Source organism: Pectinophora gossypiella, chromosome 1 (genome assembly GCF_024362695.1).
Source record: "Pectinophora gossypiella chromosome 1, ilPecGoss1.1, whole genome shotgun sequence".
Classification (NCBI taxonomy): Eukaryota; Metazoa; Arthropoda; class Insecta; order Lepidoptera; family Gelechiidae; genus Pectinophora; species Pectinophora gossypiella.
In genome coordinates this window covers 99,359-119,536 of record NC_065404.1, presented here as the reverse complement: position 1 = coordinate 119,536, position 20,178 = coordinate 99,359, and the positions used below count along the sequence as shown (strand labels likewise).

The following is a 20,178-nucleotide window of genomic DNA, read 5'->3' as shown; positions in this document are numbered from 1 at the left end:
TTACGTGTAGGATAGTTAATAGTGGTATAATTTCCATCATTTAAAATACATAAATCACAATCATCTATTACATCATATAAATCTTTACCTCGGCCCTGGGTGGATATACAACCAAATGCAATATGATGTGCGTTAAAATCGCCACTAACTAATATAGGTTTCGGGAGATCCCTTATAATATTGCGCAATCTATTTAACCTGATATGGCTACTTGTAGGTGGACAATAGACACAAAGAATAGTAATGTTACCCATTACTGAAGAGACAGACAATGCAACAGTTTGAATGTCCTCATAAAATCTAGTATTTAGGATATTATATTTTAAATATGGCTTTATTAATATAGCGACACCGTTATGACTATTAATAGAATTTTTATTATAAAAGTTATACCCTGGTATATTAAAGTGCTGATGATCTTTAAGCCAAGTTTCGCTAAGCAAACATATATCAATATTATTATTATGTAGAAAATTTATTAGTAGTTCTTTTTTGCTAAAAACACTTTGAATATTATACTGCGCAATACGTAATTGTGACTGTGATACTAAGCTATTATCCATTATTAGTAGGTAAGTTTTTTAGTAGCATTTCTTGTATTAACACTGCCGTAATCGGCGTGTTATCAGTCTTGTTACCTAACTGAACTATTGTAGCTACGAGAGCTTGTAGCACGTCTTTATTCTCAACGATTTGAGTTCGAATATTCGTGGAGGGTGCTGACGACACCATATATTCCTCGGGGAAAGCCTTATTTACAATATTCACAGGGTTGGTTTTATTTACAGGGGACTTTTTTGTAGGTTTATTTACATTGTTATTATTTATAGTATTATTAGTGTTAGACTTGTCTGGTAAAGGAGGGAAGTCTGTTTCATATGTTTTCGTGTTTGCTACACTTGCATAAGTAATTTTGTTTTTCTTTTCAAGCATCTTCTTAACCTTTACCGGACACGTCCTAGACACGGCCAGGTGAGGTCCGCCGCAGTTCGAGCAACAAAGCTCATCAGGCCTGTCACATTCCTTGTAAATATGTTCCCCGGAACAGATACTACATTTTTGCTTGCCATTGCAAACTTTGGCTGAATGATTAAATTTAAAGCAGCGGAAACACTGCTGCAGAGGTGGGATGTAATCGAACACACGGTACGAAAATAAATCATATTGTACACAATCAGGAAGCGAATTCGCCAGAAACGTTATGCTTACGGTCTGCAGTGGGACACGGTTCTGCCCCACCTTCTTCGTGAAGCGCCGTACTGCGACAATGTCGTACACAGAGGACAGTTTAGTGTATAATTCCTTGGTAGAGATATTTGTTGGGACAAAGCGAATCACCCCAACGCGCTCAATTTGTGCTGCCGGAATATATGCCTTCAGCTTGTACTTTTCCAAAAAAGCACTATTGTTCAATAAATTATTTGCAGTATTGTGCTGCTTAAATACCACCGCAATTTTATTGGCATTAATCCTGCGAATTGCCATTACACCTTTCACTTCCGTTGCAAAAATATGGTTCAAGTATATTGGACTTTTATTGCCTAAGCGTTCTTTGTCCAAACTTTCAATAAACACATTATATTCAGTCATGAAACTATTTTCTGGATATTGTCTTTTATAGTTCGGTTTCAAGTAAGGTTTATATAAGTCACTATCCTCACCGCCGACGCCGCTACAGGACAGGGACAAGTCCTTCCTCTTTTTAGCAGGATTAGGGGGACCATCCCCCTGATCCTCATTTCCCTCCATGATAGGAGGACAGAAACACTATTTACACTATAATACACTGAAGTTCTATACAATTTTTAACAAAGAAATTAATAAAATTTTTCAAAAAAATTTCAAAAGTTGCGCCTTTGTTGAAGTTCCCGCCAAGAATCTCCCTTATTTTGACAGATAAAAATAATGTTGCTAGCTTAGAAAAAGGGTTGCTAGAGTGAATAATAAATCTTTTTTTGTCAGAACTAGATTTGAATAGATTTAGAAAATAAGACCCTAGTCATAATTACATAATAGTCGGTCATTTTTAATTAATTTGTCAATGAATAACATGCCAGACCCAACCTATAGAAGAGGGAATATGCTGTTTTAGGAATTTAACAAAGTATAGTGGAATCGAAGATGATATTTTATAACTACTACGTTCAACTGAAATAATCTACGTTAGAGAGTGGAAAGTTATGTTTGTTATTCAAAGCTGGTGTTAGGAAGACTCACAGAACAAATAAGTCGATTGGCATCACATTAGTACTTACTTATGCGACTGCTTATTGTTCTGTCGAGTACATAGAGCAACACGCACCCCCGCTTGGTCGAGCAGGTTGCTATGAAACATAAACAAAAGTAAAATATTTTACGATCAGTCGGGATAAAACGTGGTGAATTATATTCTGATTCCAACTCGTTTCTTTGGTCAGGATTTGGTCAATTGATATAAAAACTGACTACATTGCATTATGTGTATACTTACTATGGTTAATTAGGTAATGAATTATTAAGTATAATAATAGAAGAGATTTACAGTCATGGCTGCAAAAGCAAATGAGTCACCAAATGCTGAAGAGCCTCCCGAAGAGTTTGCACCGAAAGTAAGGTAAATGTGTCTGCATATAGGTACATTTTTAAATTTAAGTTTTTCTTGGTCTAAGTGTTGAGTTAGCTTGTGACTGTCCACCCCGGTGGAGAGTGGCTACGAGCGCGCGTTACCTACCTAAGTCTGGTGTTCTGTTAAAAATTGACCATCCATACATACCTACATACATAATTCACGCCATTCGCCTTTAATCTCTAAAAGACAATAATTTCTTCATATTAAGGTACGAATTTTTAACATGGAAATGATGTGGATACAATGAACCGTAGGTATTCCGTCCAATCAGGCGAGTCCCTCTCTAATCCATCGCCTATAGATGATACAAAATCGTTTCATGCGAAAAGCAGACGTAAGTAGGTCTGCCAACCATTGCCCAATGGCTCAAATCAGCTTCAAAACGTTTTTGCGATTATGCTTCGTACTACACAAAACCCCTGTTAGTTGCGGCTTCCGAATACATCCCACTTAGGGACGGTACTTACTGAAAAGTACATACCGACGCCCGAAGGATGTACCTAATATACGATTCTGTCGACCCGATTACTCTCTAGCCATAGAGGCGGCCAATCAGCTCGCGACAACAAACACTTCAGGACCCTGATACCGTCCCCGCTGGCGTGGTTAACGTTTACCCATCATTCAGCGCTTATCGCTATCGGCCAGTCGAGGGTCGCTTAATTGTTTCAAATATAATGCTCTCCATGAGCCGAGGCCGCAGGCAATCCTGTTGTCTTAAATTTTGTACCGGGTGAGAGTCTTGACCGCTCTCAACTTGTCCGGCCAAGTAGTTAATGCTATCTGCGGCAAATCTACAATAAGTCACGTCAAAATAAAAAGATGAACCGTATGATGACACGAAATTAATCCATCATCACCCGATAAAGCAGCGGATAAAGGAGAGGATTCCCCTGTCGGTTTTTACGACATGTCCGGGAAGATTATAAGCCAGCGTTCTAATATGTATTTTTCCCTCCCAGTCCAACACAAACCCCTACCAAAGGCAAAGTCAACTAAGTTTACTTAAGTACCTACGAATTAAAAGCGTAAAAACGTGTCGCAGATGGGCCATCCCACAGCGGCTGGACTTCATGACGTTCGTGGGGCGCGACGTGGTGGCGGTGGCGCAGGACCTGTACATCGTGCTGCTCAACCTGCGCACCGGGCTCGAGTTGGTGTACGTGGCCAACAGCGCCGCCGCGGGCGACGGCGTCGACGTCGTCGCTGGCCAGTCATTCAACATGATATAACTTGCCTTTGTTTATCAGCACCCGTAGTACTTACTAAGTATAAAGTACTAACTGCGCCTACGCTCCCTACTTTACTGGCTAATTGTTAAATATACCGAGCATGTTGGCTCTTTGTATCGCACCGCGCGTAATATACGACTAGCATATTACCTGTTCGACATCATAAGATCACGTCTATGTATCGTTAGTGAACGCCGCCCTAGATCCGCGTAAACCATTTTGGCTTTTTCCTTTCTGATTAAAATCTTTATACTTGCTCACCAGTTCATAAGGTGGACCAGATGTCGGTTTACAGCTCTAGGGTAAAGAGTAGTAAATAGGTATTTAAATAGGTATCAACCAACGAACGTAGCTATTGTGCTTATGTTTTATTCGTATGTTTATGTCCTTTGTATATGTTGTTGTGCAATAAAGTATTATTGATTGATTGATTGATTGAACGTAGGTATGTTCCTTGGTATAGAGTTGAGAAGTCAGATTAGGTAGTAAAAACTCATTGTAAACCTATGTATCGTTTTCCACTTGTGGTCGTGTGGCAATTTAGTCATACTCAGCAAACTGATAAGCCTAGGTGCAGCTGCAGATATTATATTAGATAGTGTTATCAGACATTTATTTAATAAATTAACGTTTAATGACTAATTTGATTCTGTTCATTTTACAGGCCACCGAACCAACATGTTTGCTTTCGCGGAAAAGGTGAAACACGCACGAATATTTATTGTGACTTACCCATCACTTACAATCGTGACTCAACTAAAAGGTATTATTACAATCCACTAATTAAATCATTTATATAAAAAACTTTTAGAAACATGTCATGGTGGCCAGTAGGGCGCGAACTTTGGCTCAGGGCATCGTCTGTGAGGAAATAATTAATGGACTCTAGGGGTCCTGAAAAGATTCGAGATTATTGGCCGCCTCTTTGACTATAGTAATAGGATCGTATATTTAGGTTGTTCGATTGAAACAGATTTGATACGTAATATTGGTTGTGGGCAGATACGGACATAAACCGGTACAAGGGTCTGTGCATGATGGAGGGCGAGCTGGTGGCGGGGTTCTCCGGGTACCCCAACTACATGGTGACTGTGTGGAGCTGGCGCACCTGCCAGCGCCTGCTCGCGCTGCCCACCGGCGTCATCCGCCGCCAGCAGATCTACATGTACGTGTCGTCAGCATTGGCCTTTATACGACTGTTTCTCAGGATTGATGACGTCATTGTCTCGCTGTATGCACATGTCAGTACGGGAGGATGGGGGTATAATGTCACTTGCAACCACACTTGAAACTGTGGGATGAATAATTATTATGAACCGTCCATTGCGATATGTTACCCGTCTATCTAGTTGGAAGAGAAGATTGTTTTACCTTACTTACTTATCCTTGACGATACCTATGTCCGCATAGTATAGTGATTCCGCCACGATACCGTGCACCGACGGTGAAGTGGTCGGTAAGGTCGCATTGATTCGTTTGTAATCCACTGATGCCTACAGAATCCGCGTCGTGAGTTCTCAAAGGCGATTCTTCGCCTAAGCTCTTTCTTTGCTCTTAGCATCCAGCAGCAGTCAAGTTACTCCAAACAAAATGGTGACATGTTATCAGGGCAAGCCGGTCGCACATGTTGGTGTGCCAGTGCTACGGCGAAGGTCTGATCGTGTGGGAGGTGGCGCCGTGCTTCCGGCGCTGCTTCATGATGCGGCGTGCCAAAGAGGAGGTGACAGGCTGGGGCCTCGCCGAGCCCAAGCTCATCGGCGTCTGCTGGACCAACGAGGGGCTGCTCTACGCCATCGACGCCACCGCTAGACTCTACGGCGTCAGTACTCCGCATATTATATGTATAACTCGTGCGAATTGAGTAGGTCTTAAACCCGAAGACGTGAAGGAGAGTGACTGTCTAATTATCACAAGAATTAGTACCTTATAAGTACTTTGTCAGGGTGTTAGTGACATCGTATTTATAATAACCATCGCAACAGACCCTGCTATTGGATTGCCAAAGTCGCTACTTGATTGGTAGAATCGTACCGATTATTGCTCCCGTAATTGTTCTCGTTCGTTATTCGTTTAGGTGACAACAGATGGTATCATCATGATACCCACGGTGGAATGGAACGAGGATCTAAAAGGCGAGAACACGCCCTGCGTGTGCGCCTTCGGGACCGGTATTCTTATTTACGGGCCAGATCAACATTTTCGGGTGAGCATTATCTACTCATGTTATACATATACCTAGTAGGTATGATAGAGAAACGTTGTATATATGACGCGTGGTACCTAGACCTAGTATTTATAGGATGACTAGCTGTCCTCCCCCAACTTCATCCACGCGTGGACTTCGGTTATATTCGCATCTTCTAAGCACTCTATCCGTCCGTCTAAATTTTATAATACCAATATTAGCATATTTATAGCAGTATAGGCGTCTTCTATCGAAATCGTCTTCTGCTATTACTATTGTTTTATTGAAGAAGAGTATAAGCGTGAAAAGATAACAGACCATATATACGTACAGAGTCACTTTCGTATTTATAATACCCCATATAATAAGTAGATTAACGCCGTCGTTGGGTATTGTAGTGGGTGAAGAAGAACGAGCAGCAGAAGTGGCGTGTAGTGTGGAAGCAGGAGGTGGAGCGCGACGACCAGGTGGTGCGGCTGGTGGGCAACGCGACGGCGGAGGTGGCAGTGGGCTGGACTCGCGGCGGCCGCGTGCTGCGGCTCGCGCCGCCCGCGCCGGACTCGGACCGCGCTGACGTGCGCCTCGTCGCCTACAAGCAGAGGTCACTAACTCCCGTATTCTTAGACGATTACCCACTCGAGTCTCTATTGAAATCCTCAAAGCAACATCGAAATTGGTAAATATTTAATGTGATTCTGTTAATGATAATATAAAAAATGTCACGCCCGTAATTTCTCTTCCTCTCTGTAAGTCGATGGCAACTTACAACTGCTTAGATTCTTCTGCTGTGGTAGGTTGACGCTTGATTATTCCATCACTAATAATCACTATAACTATCACAGCGACCAATCACGTTAGGTATGTCGATGTAACAGGGCAGTCCGTCAATCGTTTCATACACGCGCGGCGATTCATAGCAGATCTTATGTTAATTATTCTTAATAATTACTATTGAACCTTTTTTAAGACATCTCCAATTTGATCAATGTAGGTATGTTTTTGTAGGTCTTCCTCTGCCAGCCCTACCGACAATCTTCATCTTATATATCGCTTTCGTATTATCCTTCTTAATATCCTCTTCTCAATGTTATCACTACATCATCTGTTACACCACATCTCTCACAGTACCTGATCTTATTCTATCACTCAACTTACCTCCGCGCTGTTTGTTGTACAGGAACATAATAAAGATGAAACTGATCGCGCCGGACTTCAAGCACGTGGCCACGATGAGCGATCAAAATGACATGTGCATTTACGAAGTGATCTCCGCTAAAATGGTACGTTACACTGCGACACTGGCAAAGTAAGGGACCTATCAGGCAGCAAGCGGTCCCGTGTTCTAGTGGTTCGCGTTCTAGGTAGGTATATTCGCTGAGTTGTATTACGCTACATCTAGACATATAAGTACCTATTTATCTACACAGACACACTCTTCTTCTTTTCGTGTGGGTTGTAACGTCGATTAACCTCACCAAACCAACCCTAGCGATACAGTACAGCAAACGCGTCACCGCTTTCTGCCTGGAGAGAACCCCTATGTAGGTAAATAAATGAGATTTTCACATTTTAGGTGTTGAGAAGGATTCTGGACGGTAAAGACATGTCGTTCCAAGCGAGCCCGGTGGAGCCGGTGCTGGCGGTGGTGGGCAGCGTGGACGTGAACTACGGCCTGGCCATGCTGCGCTGGGACGCGCACGAGCCGCAGCTGACGCGCGCCTTCAGCACCAGCCTCACGCACCAGCAGGTGTCGCGCGTCGCGTTCTCGCCCTCCGGCCGCGAGCTCGCCGCCGTCGCTATGGCTGCCGGGCACATCTTCATTTACAAGGTCTTCTACGTTCATACAAACATCCATCCGTAAACCCCATGGTATACCTAAACAAAGCCATCAGTAGATAAACAAAAGATTATTGTTTGAAACCTTTTATCATACGAAGTCCTTCTTGATAATAAGTATGGATGTTGTTATAATGAACCGTATACTATTAATATCAGGTAGCCAAGGACTACAAATTAACGCTAGTGCGTTATTCGGAAGTAGGCCGCGGACTCGCCGACTGCTTCCTCATGAAAGTAGGAGAGGCCATGCGTTGCTTCGGTCTCGTACACTTCTCTGACAAGCACTTGATTGGTAAGTACTTTGTATTTTCAGAGCAACAGAAAGATCCATAACTATCGAGGCGGTACTTACTCATTCATACTTACTTATTTATTCGTATCTTTTTTGTTATTTTACATGACAATTATTACTAATACATATATTAACCTAAATAATTATTTTACCTATTCCATGGTTTTAAGTACATGTCGATTGTTGTACTTAGTTACTATAAGTACTTAATACTTAAGTACATAAGTAGTAGGGTAAGTGTAGATAGGAACCGGAAGTGTTTTGAGGGCGGCATTACTTACTTATTTAAAATAGTTTGTTTGTAAGCATCTGTTCACATGGAAAATCGACGCGACGCGATTTCATACTACTACTTACAAACTCCCACTTCTGACACTGCCTCAGTGTGCTGGTCACTCTTTAGAAACTAATTTTCATCATAAGTCAAGGTACGAATACTGATCGACGACGACTAACTCGATACTGAATGGCAGCGGCGCGGAGATCGGGTAGTATTGGTGCCAATAGCCGCCGCTGCCACTGCTGCGGCCACCAACTAGCTGCCTGACCGGTGGTTGTTGTGCGGGTTACAGGCGAGCGCATCATCTGCATCAACGCGGTGTCGGGCAAGGACAACAAGTTCGCGGGCAAGATGGCGGGCCCGTACGCTCGCCTGCTGCCGCTCAGCATCAAGGACTCCATGCTTGCCATACCCTACCTCTCCAGGAACTATCACATCCTCAAACTCACTGGAGACGTGAGTTATTTGTTACCAATCATTGACACTGTTTGGTGTCTACTTACATAGGAACTACTCATGCTCGCTATCCCTAAGTGGGGTACGCCGAGTTAAAAACATAAAGCAACTTGCAAACATTTTTGATACGAAGTTCTGAGATGTATGGTGACAGGTGACCAACCCATATTAGCGGTCTATCATGTTTGTCAGAGAAGACACATAAATCCTCTGTCAGGTTTTATGACATGTCTGGGAAGATAAGTTTTATTCCTTTCCAGTTCAGCGCGTTAGTGAGTAGAGAGTTGTGACTCACGATCTGGAGATCGGATTCGATTTCCGATTGGGATATGTCGAAATTTCTACTTGGTGACTGCCCTTTGTTTGAAAGGACACGGAATCACCTTATTGTCCGAAAACGTAAGATGGTTCCGTGCTTCGGAAAACACGTTAAGCCGTTGGACCTAAGCTGCTACTACCCCAAATACCTCCAGCAACCCGCAGTGGAGCAGCGTGTTGGAGTATACTCCATACCCCCTCCAGTTGATTGAGGGGAGGCCTGTCCCCAGCAGCGGAATGTATAAAGACTTGTTATTTGGTGTATTGTGGAATCGTGTTGTACAGAAAGGCGTGACGGTGTCAGTCCGTATGGGCCCGATCATCGACTCGGGTCACGACCTGAAGCAGTTCAGCGGCGTGCGCGGCGAGCTCGGGCTCATGACGTACGGCGCTGACGGGGCCGTGGTGCTGCGCCAGCCAGACGCTCCCCCCACGTACGGTGCGCAACTACAACGTCCTTTGAAGCTTACATTCTTCTACTAATCTACAGACATGCATACACAAACCCCTCAACGCATTTGTCTCTCAATGCTCCCCATTTGTCCGATCAATTAGTTAATGCCATATGCGACAAAACAATAAGTTTTCCTTTGGAGCGAGCAGATAATTTGCTGCCACTTTGAATATGAAGTTTATCAAGGTCCACATGGGGACAGATGATCAGCTCATCGCCCATAAGTATAAGTGTCCATTATTGTAGAATGTGCACGTTAGTATACATTCTACAGCAGTCCCACGACTATAGTGCCCGGGACAATACGCTACTGAACGTGACCTTTGCTTTTCATTCATCTAAGTACTCAACAATCACTGTACTTAAGTACTTAATTAATAATCCTGCCATCGCCTTTCGAGATTTACTAGTAGTAGTTCCGTCATACTGCCATCCACGCGCTCTCTCCGGCTAAGACAGGATAATTACGATCGAACTTCACTTCAGGTAAGTTCGTTTGATTATTAAATAATATATTATCTAGTGACATAGCTAATCTATATGTATATTGTGTATCTATATTGCGTAGACTTCAAGTACGTGGCGTCACACCGCTACGAGCCGGGCATCAAGTACGTGGTGTTGGAGAACACGAACAAGTACTTCGTGCACCTGGGCAAGAACCGCACATTGGCCGTGACGTACTGCTACACGAAGAGCGACGCCGTGCGCGAGGAGCTGCACGACGAGGTGCGACACGAGGCGACGCCGCCCGCCGCGCTCGACGACGCCACCGTCGTGATCGAGGTGTTCAATGCCAACGAAAGTAAGCAGTATGATGGAGCCATCATAGTTCAGCACAATGATATCCGCGCTAATTCTAAGTGTAGCCTATAACTATCTACGTACGATACTTCATCCAAATCCATTCAGCCTTTTAATCGTGAAAATAAGACAAGTAACAAGCAGACATGCTTTCGTACATAATTTTACTTAGTTTGCGCGTAAGTTGTTGTCACCGCCTTAGGTAGGTGCTTATCTACCTATTGATTTGTTATTAGTTTAAGTTTTTTGTATTATTTCTTAGGGGTCTGGCTGAAAATCGGCGTCGTATTGTCCCTCATGTGGGTCGATACGACATCAGCCGAGCTAGTACCCTTTTTAGTTTTAAGTGCTTAGCTTACATTTCATATATGTTCAAATTTTAATATTAAGTTTATGTAACGTCTTAAACCTAAATAAAGATTCTATCTATCTATCTACTGACTGGTAGACTGAATGTCAAGCTTACACAGTCAGTGTTTGTCTATCTCTCCCGCCCTGCCGTAAGTATACCTCAGGCGCGTAAGTTCTTGACGCGCAAACTATAATACAATCATTACTTATAAAGACCACTGCTCCACAGATAACTACTTAGATTTGCAAGAAGAGAAGAAGGTGCGCGAAGAGGCGTTGGATTACAGGAAGCAGCGCGAGGAGGTGGTGCACCTGTTCGAGCAGCTGAAGGCACAGTTGGTGGGGCTGCTGGAGGAGAACATAGCCGAGCGCCCGCTGCACCAGCTGTCGCTGTCAGAGTTCAACCTGCATCTGGAGAACAAGAAAGAGCGGCTCAAACAGGTCGTATACTCTAAGTGTTTATAAGGATCCAGAAGTGTCGTGGGCGAGTACGCACATTTACCTACATGGTTACTTACTTACGTCATTATCTAAAAACGTATCCATAAACAGACCTGTAAAACGGATCGCTTTGTAAAAGAGATCTAACCTTAGTGGCGGCCAAACAGCTCCCGACTACACACAAATATAAATTCTTAGAGGACGTTCTGAACCGAAGATCGCTGACCAATTGTTGTCTTAATTTTTTGACAAGATCAGAACCCTCAACGAGCGGAGCGCGTCCAGTTAAGTAGTGCCTCCTCAACTAAATCTACAATATGCCATGTCATATAGACTGTGCCACGTCCCTGTGTTTATTATATTAAATGAGGCTGACCTGATTTTGACCACTATTGTTACTCAGTCATGTTGTCTGCAGGCGGAGAAGGAGCGGGAGGAGATCCGTCTAAAAACAGAGGCAAAGATCAAAGCACAGGACAAGGTCACTGCCTGGATTAAGAAGAAATGTTGGGACACCATGCAAAATCCACGCGTCAAGATATTTGCAATTTTCAGCCATTATCAAGTGAGGAAATGATTTAGAGTTGAAGAAGTTGCAGAAAATCATATTTTTAAAAAGGCGTTTACTTGTCTCACTATAAGGCAACGATATAACGAGTAGCGGCACCGGTATCAGACAGTTATATTAGTATTAGGCCCTAGACAGAACGTCTAGGGCCCTGTGCCGAGGTTTTTCTTGCAGCTTCTTTTCCCCGGCTATACAGGTTGTGAGAAGCTGCAATAGTTTTAGGCGGATGAGACGTTCGTTATGTAAAAATTGACGATTCAAAGTGTAACTATGTTACCTACTGAATAAAGATATTTTTGAATTTGAATTTATAATGTAAAACAGGCCCCGGAAGCTTGGGTCATTAAAATCTTCATGTAATAGGTACCTACTTAATTTATAGAAATTCAAGATTCAAGAGATTATATTATTATATTTGTATTCAACAATATTCTCGTCCTCATTCCTCGTCATTTCGCTCGTCTCGTCGTGATACTACAGTGCTCGTCCGCATAGGTGGAGAACTACCCGGTGTTGCCGACGCAGCGTGACCTGTGGCCGGAGCTGCAGCAGAAGGCGGCGCTGCGCGGGTTGGAGATGGAGAACGACGACGACGTGTTCCGCCCCTGGGACGAGACCTTCGGCAAGGCGCGCAGCGGACCTGCCAAGTGAGTGCATCATTACCAGGGTTTGTTATGGACCGCACAACCTGCGACTGGGGCTGTCAGATGCTTAGAAATCTAGGAAGTATATTTGACGTATATTTTATAGTCTGGTAGCGTTTCATATCCAGTAATTATTCTTCACAGTCTCTTAATTTCTGAACGTCACCATGACAACTTACATGTGTATGTACAGAAACATGCCGCGGGACTCGCTGGGTTCAATAGACGTGGTACCGACGGAACGGCGGGCGTCGGAGTCGGTCATGCAGCAGCACGACGCGGGCGAGGAGGCGCCGGAGGGCGAGCCCTATGTGCTGTCGGGCTCCAGCGCGCACAAGTACATCACCGTGCCGCCCTACATGATCCCGCAGACGCTCGCCTTCAGCTTCTTGCAGATGAACTTCCTCTACGATATCATCAAGGTAAACGTTTCCTAACGATACATAGGAAGGAAGTTGGAAAGAACGAAGACTCATCATACCATAGAGGGATCTATTTTGCGGCATTCATAATATGTGTTCACTATTGTTGTATTTCGTTTAAATGGAGTACGTACTCGCGCACTTCATTCTTTACTGCAAGAAAATATTAGGAGATTGCATTTTATTACCTTATTGAATTTTATTATTTCGTCCGTCTTTGCAAGATCTCCACATACACCAATGTGAACGAACTGTTTGTTTGGAATTGCAGCTGATCGTGCAGCAGATGCGTCTGTGGTTCAACAAGCAGTTCGACGAGCTGATGGCGATGAAGAAGCGCGAGGTGGGGCTGGTGGCCGAACGCAATTCCCGGCTCCGGTTCATCATTGAAGGTGCGCACATTGAAACGTTGTTATACATAGCTTATCATCATCCCACTGCTGGTCACTGGTCTCCCCTCGTCAATGGGTTTTTGTTGGGATTTCCAATCCAAATACGCTAATAAATAATAAGCAAGAACAATGTGTAACACGTCACACGATTAAACCTAAAGCTTCATACAAAAGACACCAACACTTAAACTAAAACATGCTGTTTGTCAGAATTGAACAAGCTGTCAGACTTGCGCGGCAGCTTTCACCACCTGTTGATACAGATCAAGGACCCGGAGTGGAGACAGGAGGAGCAGCCCATCAAACTCATCAAAGTGGACCCTGAAGAGGTGCGTGTGCTGATGTTGTTGTAGATAGTTAATCATGGAAAATTTTCACATGTTGAAGTGACTCTATATTATATAGTAATAAACCCCTACGGTTGGGAACTTTATTTCATCACCGGCAGTCCTCTTCAACTCTTCAGCAATACGTTCGGAGCCGATTTCAAGACAAATCTAAAACGTCTTTTGAAATGTACTGTTTTTTATACATATACTTAAGTAGGTAACTGACTGTAACATGTCTAGAACTGATCCAACTGATAAGTATCAAACACTGCCATTAATAGTGAAACTATCTTCTGAATTATTAATGTTGGTAATGACCGGTGGGTAACCCACAGTGCACGATCCCGCCGTACATCAGCCCGTCGCAGATCGTCATCGTGCCGCCGGACCCGGGCCCCAAGGACGACTTCCGCGAGCGCGCGCTCAACGAGATGATGGACGGCGTGCTCGAGAAGCTGTGGCACGAGGAGATCAAGAAGCCCATACCCAAGCCGCAATGCATGGTCGCCGCACTTTCATTTATACTCCATCCATTCGTCAGATTTTCAGAAGGAAAATATCCTTTTATTGGGAGCGCAAACCCCCGGAGGGTTATCCAGGTTGCAAACATTTCGATCGGATTATCCGATTCGGATAAATCGATATAAGTAGTATTTAAATCTTACGTCAAGGACGATGTGCGCAGTGGCGGCGTTTTAATTTGCGCGAATACAAAATGTTACCGATTAATTTGATCGAAACGTTTACAAGTTTTGCAACTTGTCTAACCCTTGGTACTTGAGTCATTAAAACCTCCAAAAGGATTATAAGAACATGTCCTTTGTAATATGATAGACGTTATGGGCGTTTGGGATGGTTAATTATAATCACCAGTCATACATCCATAAACTCATGTCTATTTACCACCAGGGTAAGCAGAGACTATGGAACCACCACCCAGTATTACCAGTCATACGGTTCATTATATCCTTGTTTGGAATACCACCGTGTCAAAAGTTGATTGTTGACTGATTGTTTCTGACTCTGCCCACCCTATTTAAGATTACGGGCGTGAGCTTATGTACGTTTAAACCTGTAAAATAAAATGTGTGTAATATATTTGTTAGCTGGACAAGGAGCCGGAGAACTGGAACGAGGACGACCTGCGGCTGGTGTTCGACTACGAGGCGAAGGTCAAGTTCCGTAACGAGGAGCGCGACAAGTACCGCAAGATGCTGCACGCCGAGTACGCCAAGCTGTCGCAGGTGCTCAACGAGGGCATCGTCAAGTTCAACATGAAGGTATGTCATTCATATTTATAATTATCTGAAAATACCTTTCCGCCCGTGAGTTTGTCCGCGTGGCCTTCGCGTTTCTATTCCCTTTTCATGCGTTTAGGCAGTCATTTCCGAGCTAAAAACTATCCCATGTTCATCACTAGGTCTCAAACCATCTCCATACTTACCGCATCTAAATCAGTTTCGCGGTGTAAGCGTGAAAAGGTAACAGACAGACAGAATTACTTTCGCATTTATAATATTAGTACGCACTATCTCACCCCCAGCTGCGTCCTAAATCATCAAAGAAAGATTGGCCAGGCCACGTCTGACGTATTAACTTTGATTTTATGAACTACCTACTCACTTAGCAATCGTATTTGTGTTGTCAGGTAAAAGATACGTGGTTGAAGAAACTGAAGGTGGACTCTGTAATCGGGCAGGAGAACTTGAACCTGATGCGCCTGCGCCGCGCCAATCTCGACCGTCTAGAGTCCGCCGAGAAGCTGGAAGATTTGAGGTGCGATCAACAACGAAATAAACAACATTATAGTACTTACAATCTGCTATTGAGCAAGTAGGTATTGGCACCGGGGTACTTGTACGGCGCCTATTGTTCTACTTACCACGCTACTCGATTATATTATTTGTGCATATATATGCTTTAATCTGTAACTATTTGAGATACCTATCAGGTCAACAGAAAGTAACCTGCAGCTAAATATTGAAGACACTTGCTATTGAAGTAAGCAATAAATGGTGGTGTGATGAACCGTCCGTAGATAATCCATTAAAAGGACTAAGCTAGGGCCTCTAGTGGTAAAAGGGTGGTTGCAGGGCGCTGATAGTGCGGTACGAGGGCGAGGTGGAGGTGCTGCAGAAGGAGCTGGCGCAGATCCTAGAGCAGTCGGGCGAGTGCCAGTCAGCGTACGACGCGCTCGCGCACAAGGACCGCCACTTGGACCGTGCCTTCAAGAACAACTTCGCTGACTTCTCGCCTATTATCGTCGATCAGTGCTACAAGTTTTTCAAGTAACTTCACCACTCTCCCTTCTCCCTAATAATATGGTTACTACTATAACATTTAGTCAAGTATAATTGCTTACTTAAGGCACGCAGGAGTAGGAGAAAGAGCATCACCATTCTTTGTTACTTGCTCTCGTGCGGAACTCCCGTTTATAGTGAGCTTATATATTATACTTACTTGCGGGTATTAATTAGAAAACCGATCACGAAAACAAAAGTTGTTTTTCGGCCTTCTAAGGGTTTCAAGTAAGTAAAAATATTTTCTAGGTACCGTGTTAAAAGTATTATCTTACGGTAAATAACCCGCCTTTTATTGCATGAAAGTAGCTTCAGGTATAAGGTAGGTATATCTTCTGTATGACGCGCACAGACGTCGTCCGAAGTGGCACCAGCGCGCCAGCATGATCCCGCTGGTGCTGTACGAGCTGGCATCCGCCATCCTCACCAACGTGCGCCCGCCGCTGCTGCACGTGGACTGCATCGACTACTTCAAGGCGTAAGTGCGATCATAACTGTTTGCAGCACCTACCTAGCTACATTAGACGTAGGTATCACAGTTCGTCGCGTTAGACACGGGTCAACGATCATTGTTGAGCTTGAGCCCAAGATTCTTGTTGTTACTAACTAGTCTGATTAGGTAATTAACACGAAACATCTTCGTGTGATACATATATATGTGTGGTGTATATAACAGTGTGGAGCAGTTGGACCAGCTGAGCAACATGCCGGCGGTGCTGGACGAGGGGCTCTGGACCACCATGTGTCGCTTGCGCCGCGTCAAGATGGAGAACGAGATACGCGTGAGTTGTTAATGAATATATTTGACGAATAAACATTCTCGATTCGCTCTTAGATTAAATCATATGTTTCATTTGTGTGAGTTTAGGGGGTGGGTACTTAAATGAATGAGCCGCGAAACTGTCACCACGCAGTTCAGCTAAGACGATATCAAGAGAGGTTGTATCCAGGTTGTCTTAATTTATGACTGTGTCCATTGCGTGTACCTAAAAAGTTAGTTCGGTGTAGATGCGCGCCGTGATCCTGGAGACGGCGTACGTGGACAGCGCGACCAACACGTGGAACCGCGCCGTGAGCGCGCGCCGCACCTTCCTCAGCCAGAGCAGCGCGCGCATGATGCTGCACCGCGACAAGGAACACGCCGCCGCCGTCAACCGACAGCTGCAGGTAGTGTCGCCACCAGTCACGATAATTATAACGAATAATTATGAGATATGACCAAGCATAGTAGAACCTTTGCAATTCAGAGAACCGTAATCCAACCATCACGATAAAGAATCCAGCATAAATAACCGTACATACTCATTACTTATACATATATGTGCCGGAATCGACCACAACAGGTATGAAGCACGTCTCGTTCGGGGCTGACTTATGTTATTTTACCGATAACTTTTCTATAACGTACTACTTAGTACCGACTTATACTTTAAACTATACTGTCACATTTGCAGTTGGTGCTTCCTGCGGGGCAAGTAGAGATTATAACGAGCGGGCACATGGAGGACTTCGAGGACGCCGCCCTCATTCCACGTGAAGATGTCGAAGTCATCAATAGACTTATATTGGTAACTTTGTACTATTCGTTTTTATTACTTAAGTAAATATTATTTGTTTAGTAAATGTTATGTGGCGTGGGTTGTAAGGTCAGCAACCGACTTGTATCAGTTATTGTTGAGCCAGCGAAGCCTCGGATGTCTCATGTTGATGTTACGTATATCCTCAGAAAGTGGGTGCGCTGAAGCTGCGCATGATGCGTCGTCAGATGGAGTTTCGCAAGGGCATCCTGGCCAAGGAGTGGGAGCACGCACAGATGAAGATGAAGCTGCGGCACATGCAGCAGGAGCTCTACACGTACACGAGACTGAGGGTGCGCTGCTAGCTTGCTAAATGTACCTAAACATATTAACTGAGAGGAAAAGTCGTCAGTTGGATGTAAGACAAAGGTGTAATTTCCTACTAAACATACTTACAGGTCACTAAGCCTATAATTAGGACATTCTTTTTTTTATTTTACTGTACACCTGCACATTTTAGCCTTGCTATTATGCTGTTTAATAATATACTTAGTTAAGCAATCGTTTGTTGATGTGTTGGTTAGATCCCGAAAGAACTGCAGTGGTTCCTGAAGAAGAAGGAGTTGGGCTACACAGACGAGCACGATTACACGCGGCTGGAGAAGGAGATGGCTGCCAACAAGATGAGCATCGAGCGCGTGCTGCAGGACAGCGCCGCGCGCTGCGAGGAGACGCAGGTGATAGCACTGCTCCAACATCAACACATTGGAGTGCTCTACATGGAAGACCGTACCACGATCCATCATCCACCTTAGTTCGGCAAGCGAGGTAGGAAAAAGGGGGCTTCCGGCTAATAGACGATCTACCTCCTACGATGTGCGTAGCTTGCTCATATTTAGTCAGCTGCTAATTGTTAGGACTCACAGAATGCAATAAGGTTTGAGGATGGTACATTTTTAGACAGTTCTGTGACGGATTTTTGTTTTTATAGCACTCGCCCGCACGCTTAGGGACACTCACAATGAGAGTTCTTTTAAATACTTACTTATTTATTATTTCGCTGCAAGTAAGCAGGAATAGAGGCATCTAATCAAAAACCACGCGGCGCCAAATAGTTGAAAATTTCCTCAAGGTATAAGAGTGAGTTTTGTATTAAGTAGACTTTCTTAGTTTGATGGTAACCTTTCAATCGTTAATACTTTGACAGATGAGGATCAACAAGATCGAGGCGTTGTCGGCGCGGCTGGAGAAGCTCATCGACGTGCTGCACCTCAAGGTGTCGGAGAAGAGACTACACGAGGACGCACTCGAGCCCATCCGCATTAGGCGCATCTTCAAGAGAAGGTAAACACCTCAATAGGTAATTTCTTAGATCGAGTAGTTATACACACTGAAGTAGCGATACGCACGCGCTGACGCACGCGCCGCTGTCGTTGCGTTGCGTCGGGGGTTAAAACTGAGCACCCTCGGGCCTGTTGGCTTAAATATTTGTACCTACCCCTAGTTCCCTTAGTTAATTCTGATCCCTAGTTTGGTCATATTGTTCGAAATTAGATAATAAACGTTTCTCAAGCTGTCGGCCCCAGTTACTATTTGATGTAGTATTCGTTACATGTAGGCCATGTCAGAGACCTTTGGCGGCTAATAGTGACCCGACACCAGAGCTGGTGAGTTAGGCCATTGATCTCACAACTCACATGAGAGAAACTAGAAAAATGTTTGTAGCGGGTGAGAGCCCTCAGCGCCCCATTTGTCCGGCTAAGTAGTTAATGTTATCTGTGGCAAAGGAAAAGTTAATAACCTATACAAAAGTATGTTAGGTGTGTGTGTAAAAAAGGGGGCTGCGCTCGTGATACCTAATGGAGTGGGCAGAGCTGCAAGTTAGTTGTTTAACACACACAGATGAGATTAGATCAGACGTTACGTGGGGGGTGTAACACGCGACTTATAGTACACATTCATCTCCATGGTACACAGGATGGAGACGCTGGTGGCCCGCAGCCACCTGATCCGCGACGTGCAGGCCAACCACACGCGCATCGTGCTGCTGCAGACGGAGCTCGAGCTGCTGCGGCTCAAGACCTTCCCCACGCTCGCGCCCTTCCGCACCTTCTGCTGAACCCACCCACCCACAACACCATACGTGATATACCTATATACTCGCTGACCCCTTTACACATTATTTTCTTATTTATGTTAAGTTGGAAGTATTAAATATTTTGATGTTCCACATGGATCATATCATCGCAACATACCTAAGTGCGAACAAATGTTTCAATACTTTTCTCTAGTATTAATTTACCATTCATATTTAATGAGATTATTGTGACATAGGCCGCTCCCATGGCGCGTCCCAAAGCCCTATCATCAGCCTTACTTAATCAGGCGCTGACTGCAATGGGCTGATGACGATGAGATTATGGTACCGCTTCAGGGAGACAAACCTTTATTTCATTTTAGCCTGACAGCTGTAAAACAGTACCTCCCTTCACTTACGACGTGTATGTACTAGAGTCTAGTATCTGTCTAGTAACTAGACAGATACAGATAGTTATAGAACTGTCAAACTAAAATTAAGTTGGTGTTTGCAGGAATCATCATTTTTTGATTCCATAACATCATATTCCTGGTATTTACCTATACTTATTAAAACTTAGATTTACCGTAGCGATTTTCGTTATTGTGACGAAGTACATGTATTATTTACCTTTTATGTAAGTACTTACATAATTATGTTACTACCGTA

At 44.0% G+C, this 20,178-nt stretch overlaps 1 protein-coding gene across 5 annotated transcripts; it reads left to right on the top strand.

The window, feature by feature from the left end:
- Window positions 1–1,999: 1,999 nt before the first annotated feature.
- Window positions 2,000–19,691, top strand: LOC126368391 (cilia- and flagella-associated protein 43). 5 transcript variants are annotated; one of them, XM_050012390.1, is made up of 31 exons: window positions 2,000–2,593; window positions 3,654–3,817; window positions 4,505–4,603; window positions 4,843–5,005; window positions 5,449–5,659; window positions 5,915–6,043; window positions 6,424–6,626; window positions 7,203–7,305; window positions 7,599–7,853; window positions 8,021–8,156; window positions 8,729–8,892; window positions 9,496–9,649; window positions 10,233–10,469; window positions 11,049–11,260; window positions 11,679–11,825; window positions 12,324–12,475; window positions 12,666–12,894; window positions 13,166–13,286; window positions 13,497–13,615; window positions 13,951–14,118; window positions 14,722–14,895; window positions 15,264–15,391; window positions 15,709–15,903; window positions 16,268–16,393; window positions 16,592–16,697; window positions 16,924–17,082; window positions 17,370–17,483; window positions 17,642–17,785; window positions 18,017–18,169; window positions 18,640–18,776; window positions 19,410–19,691. In XM_050012390.1, the coding sequence occupies exons 1-31, from the start codon at window positions 2,526–2,528 to the stop codon at window positions 19,549–19,551; spliced, it is 4,812 nt and encodes a 1,603-aa protein (XP_049868347.1). In that variant the 5' UTR covers window positions 2,000–2,525; the 3' UTR covers window positions 19,552–19,691. The 5 variants fall into 5 exon arrangements, 4 of the variants coding, with proteins under 4 accessions (XP_049868347.1, XP_049868319.1, XP_049868327.1 ...); XM_050012362.1 differs by lacking the exons at window positions 2,000–2,593; window positions 3,654–3,817; window positions 16,268–16,393 and having other exon boundaries at window positions 4,485–4,603; XM_050012370.1 differs by lacking the exons at window positions 2,000–2,593; window positions 3,654–3,817; window positions 19,410–19,691 and having other exon boundaries at window positions 4,485–4,603; window positions 18,017–18,260; window positions 18,640–18,766.
- Window positions 19,692–20,178: the final 487 nt, after the last annotated feature.

Bases quoted from the DNA above. Each gene is read 5' to 3' on its own strand.
- LOC126368391 (XM_050012390.1), top strand. From the start codon at position 2,526: ATGGCTGCAAAAGCAAATGAGTCACCAAATGCTGAAGAGCCTCCCGAA. The intron at 5,006-5,448 runs GTACGTGTCGTC...ACATGTTATCAG, and splicing joins CGCCGCCAGCAGATCTACAT to GGCAAGCCGGTCGCACATGT. The intron at 14,896-15,263 runs GTATGTCATTCA...TTGTGTTGTCAG, and splicing joins TCGTCAAGTTCAACATGAAG to GTAAAAGATACGTGGTTGAA.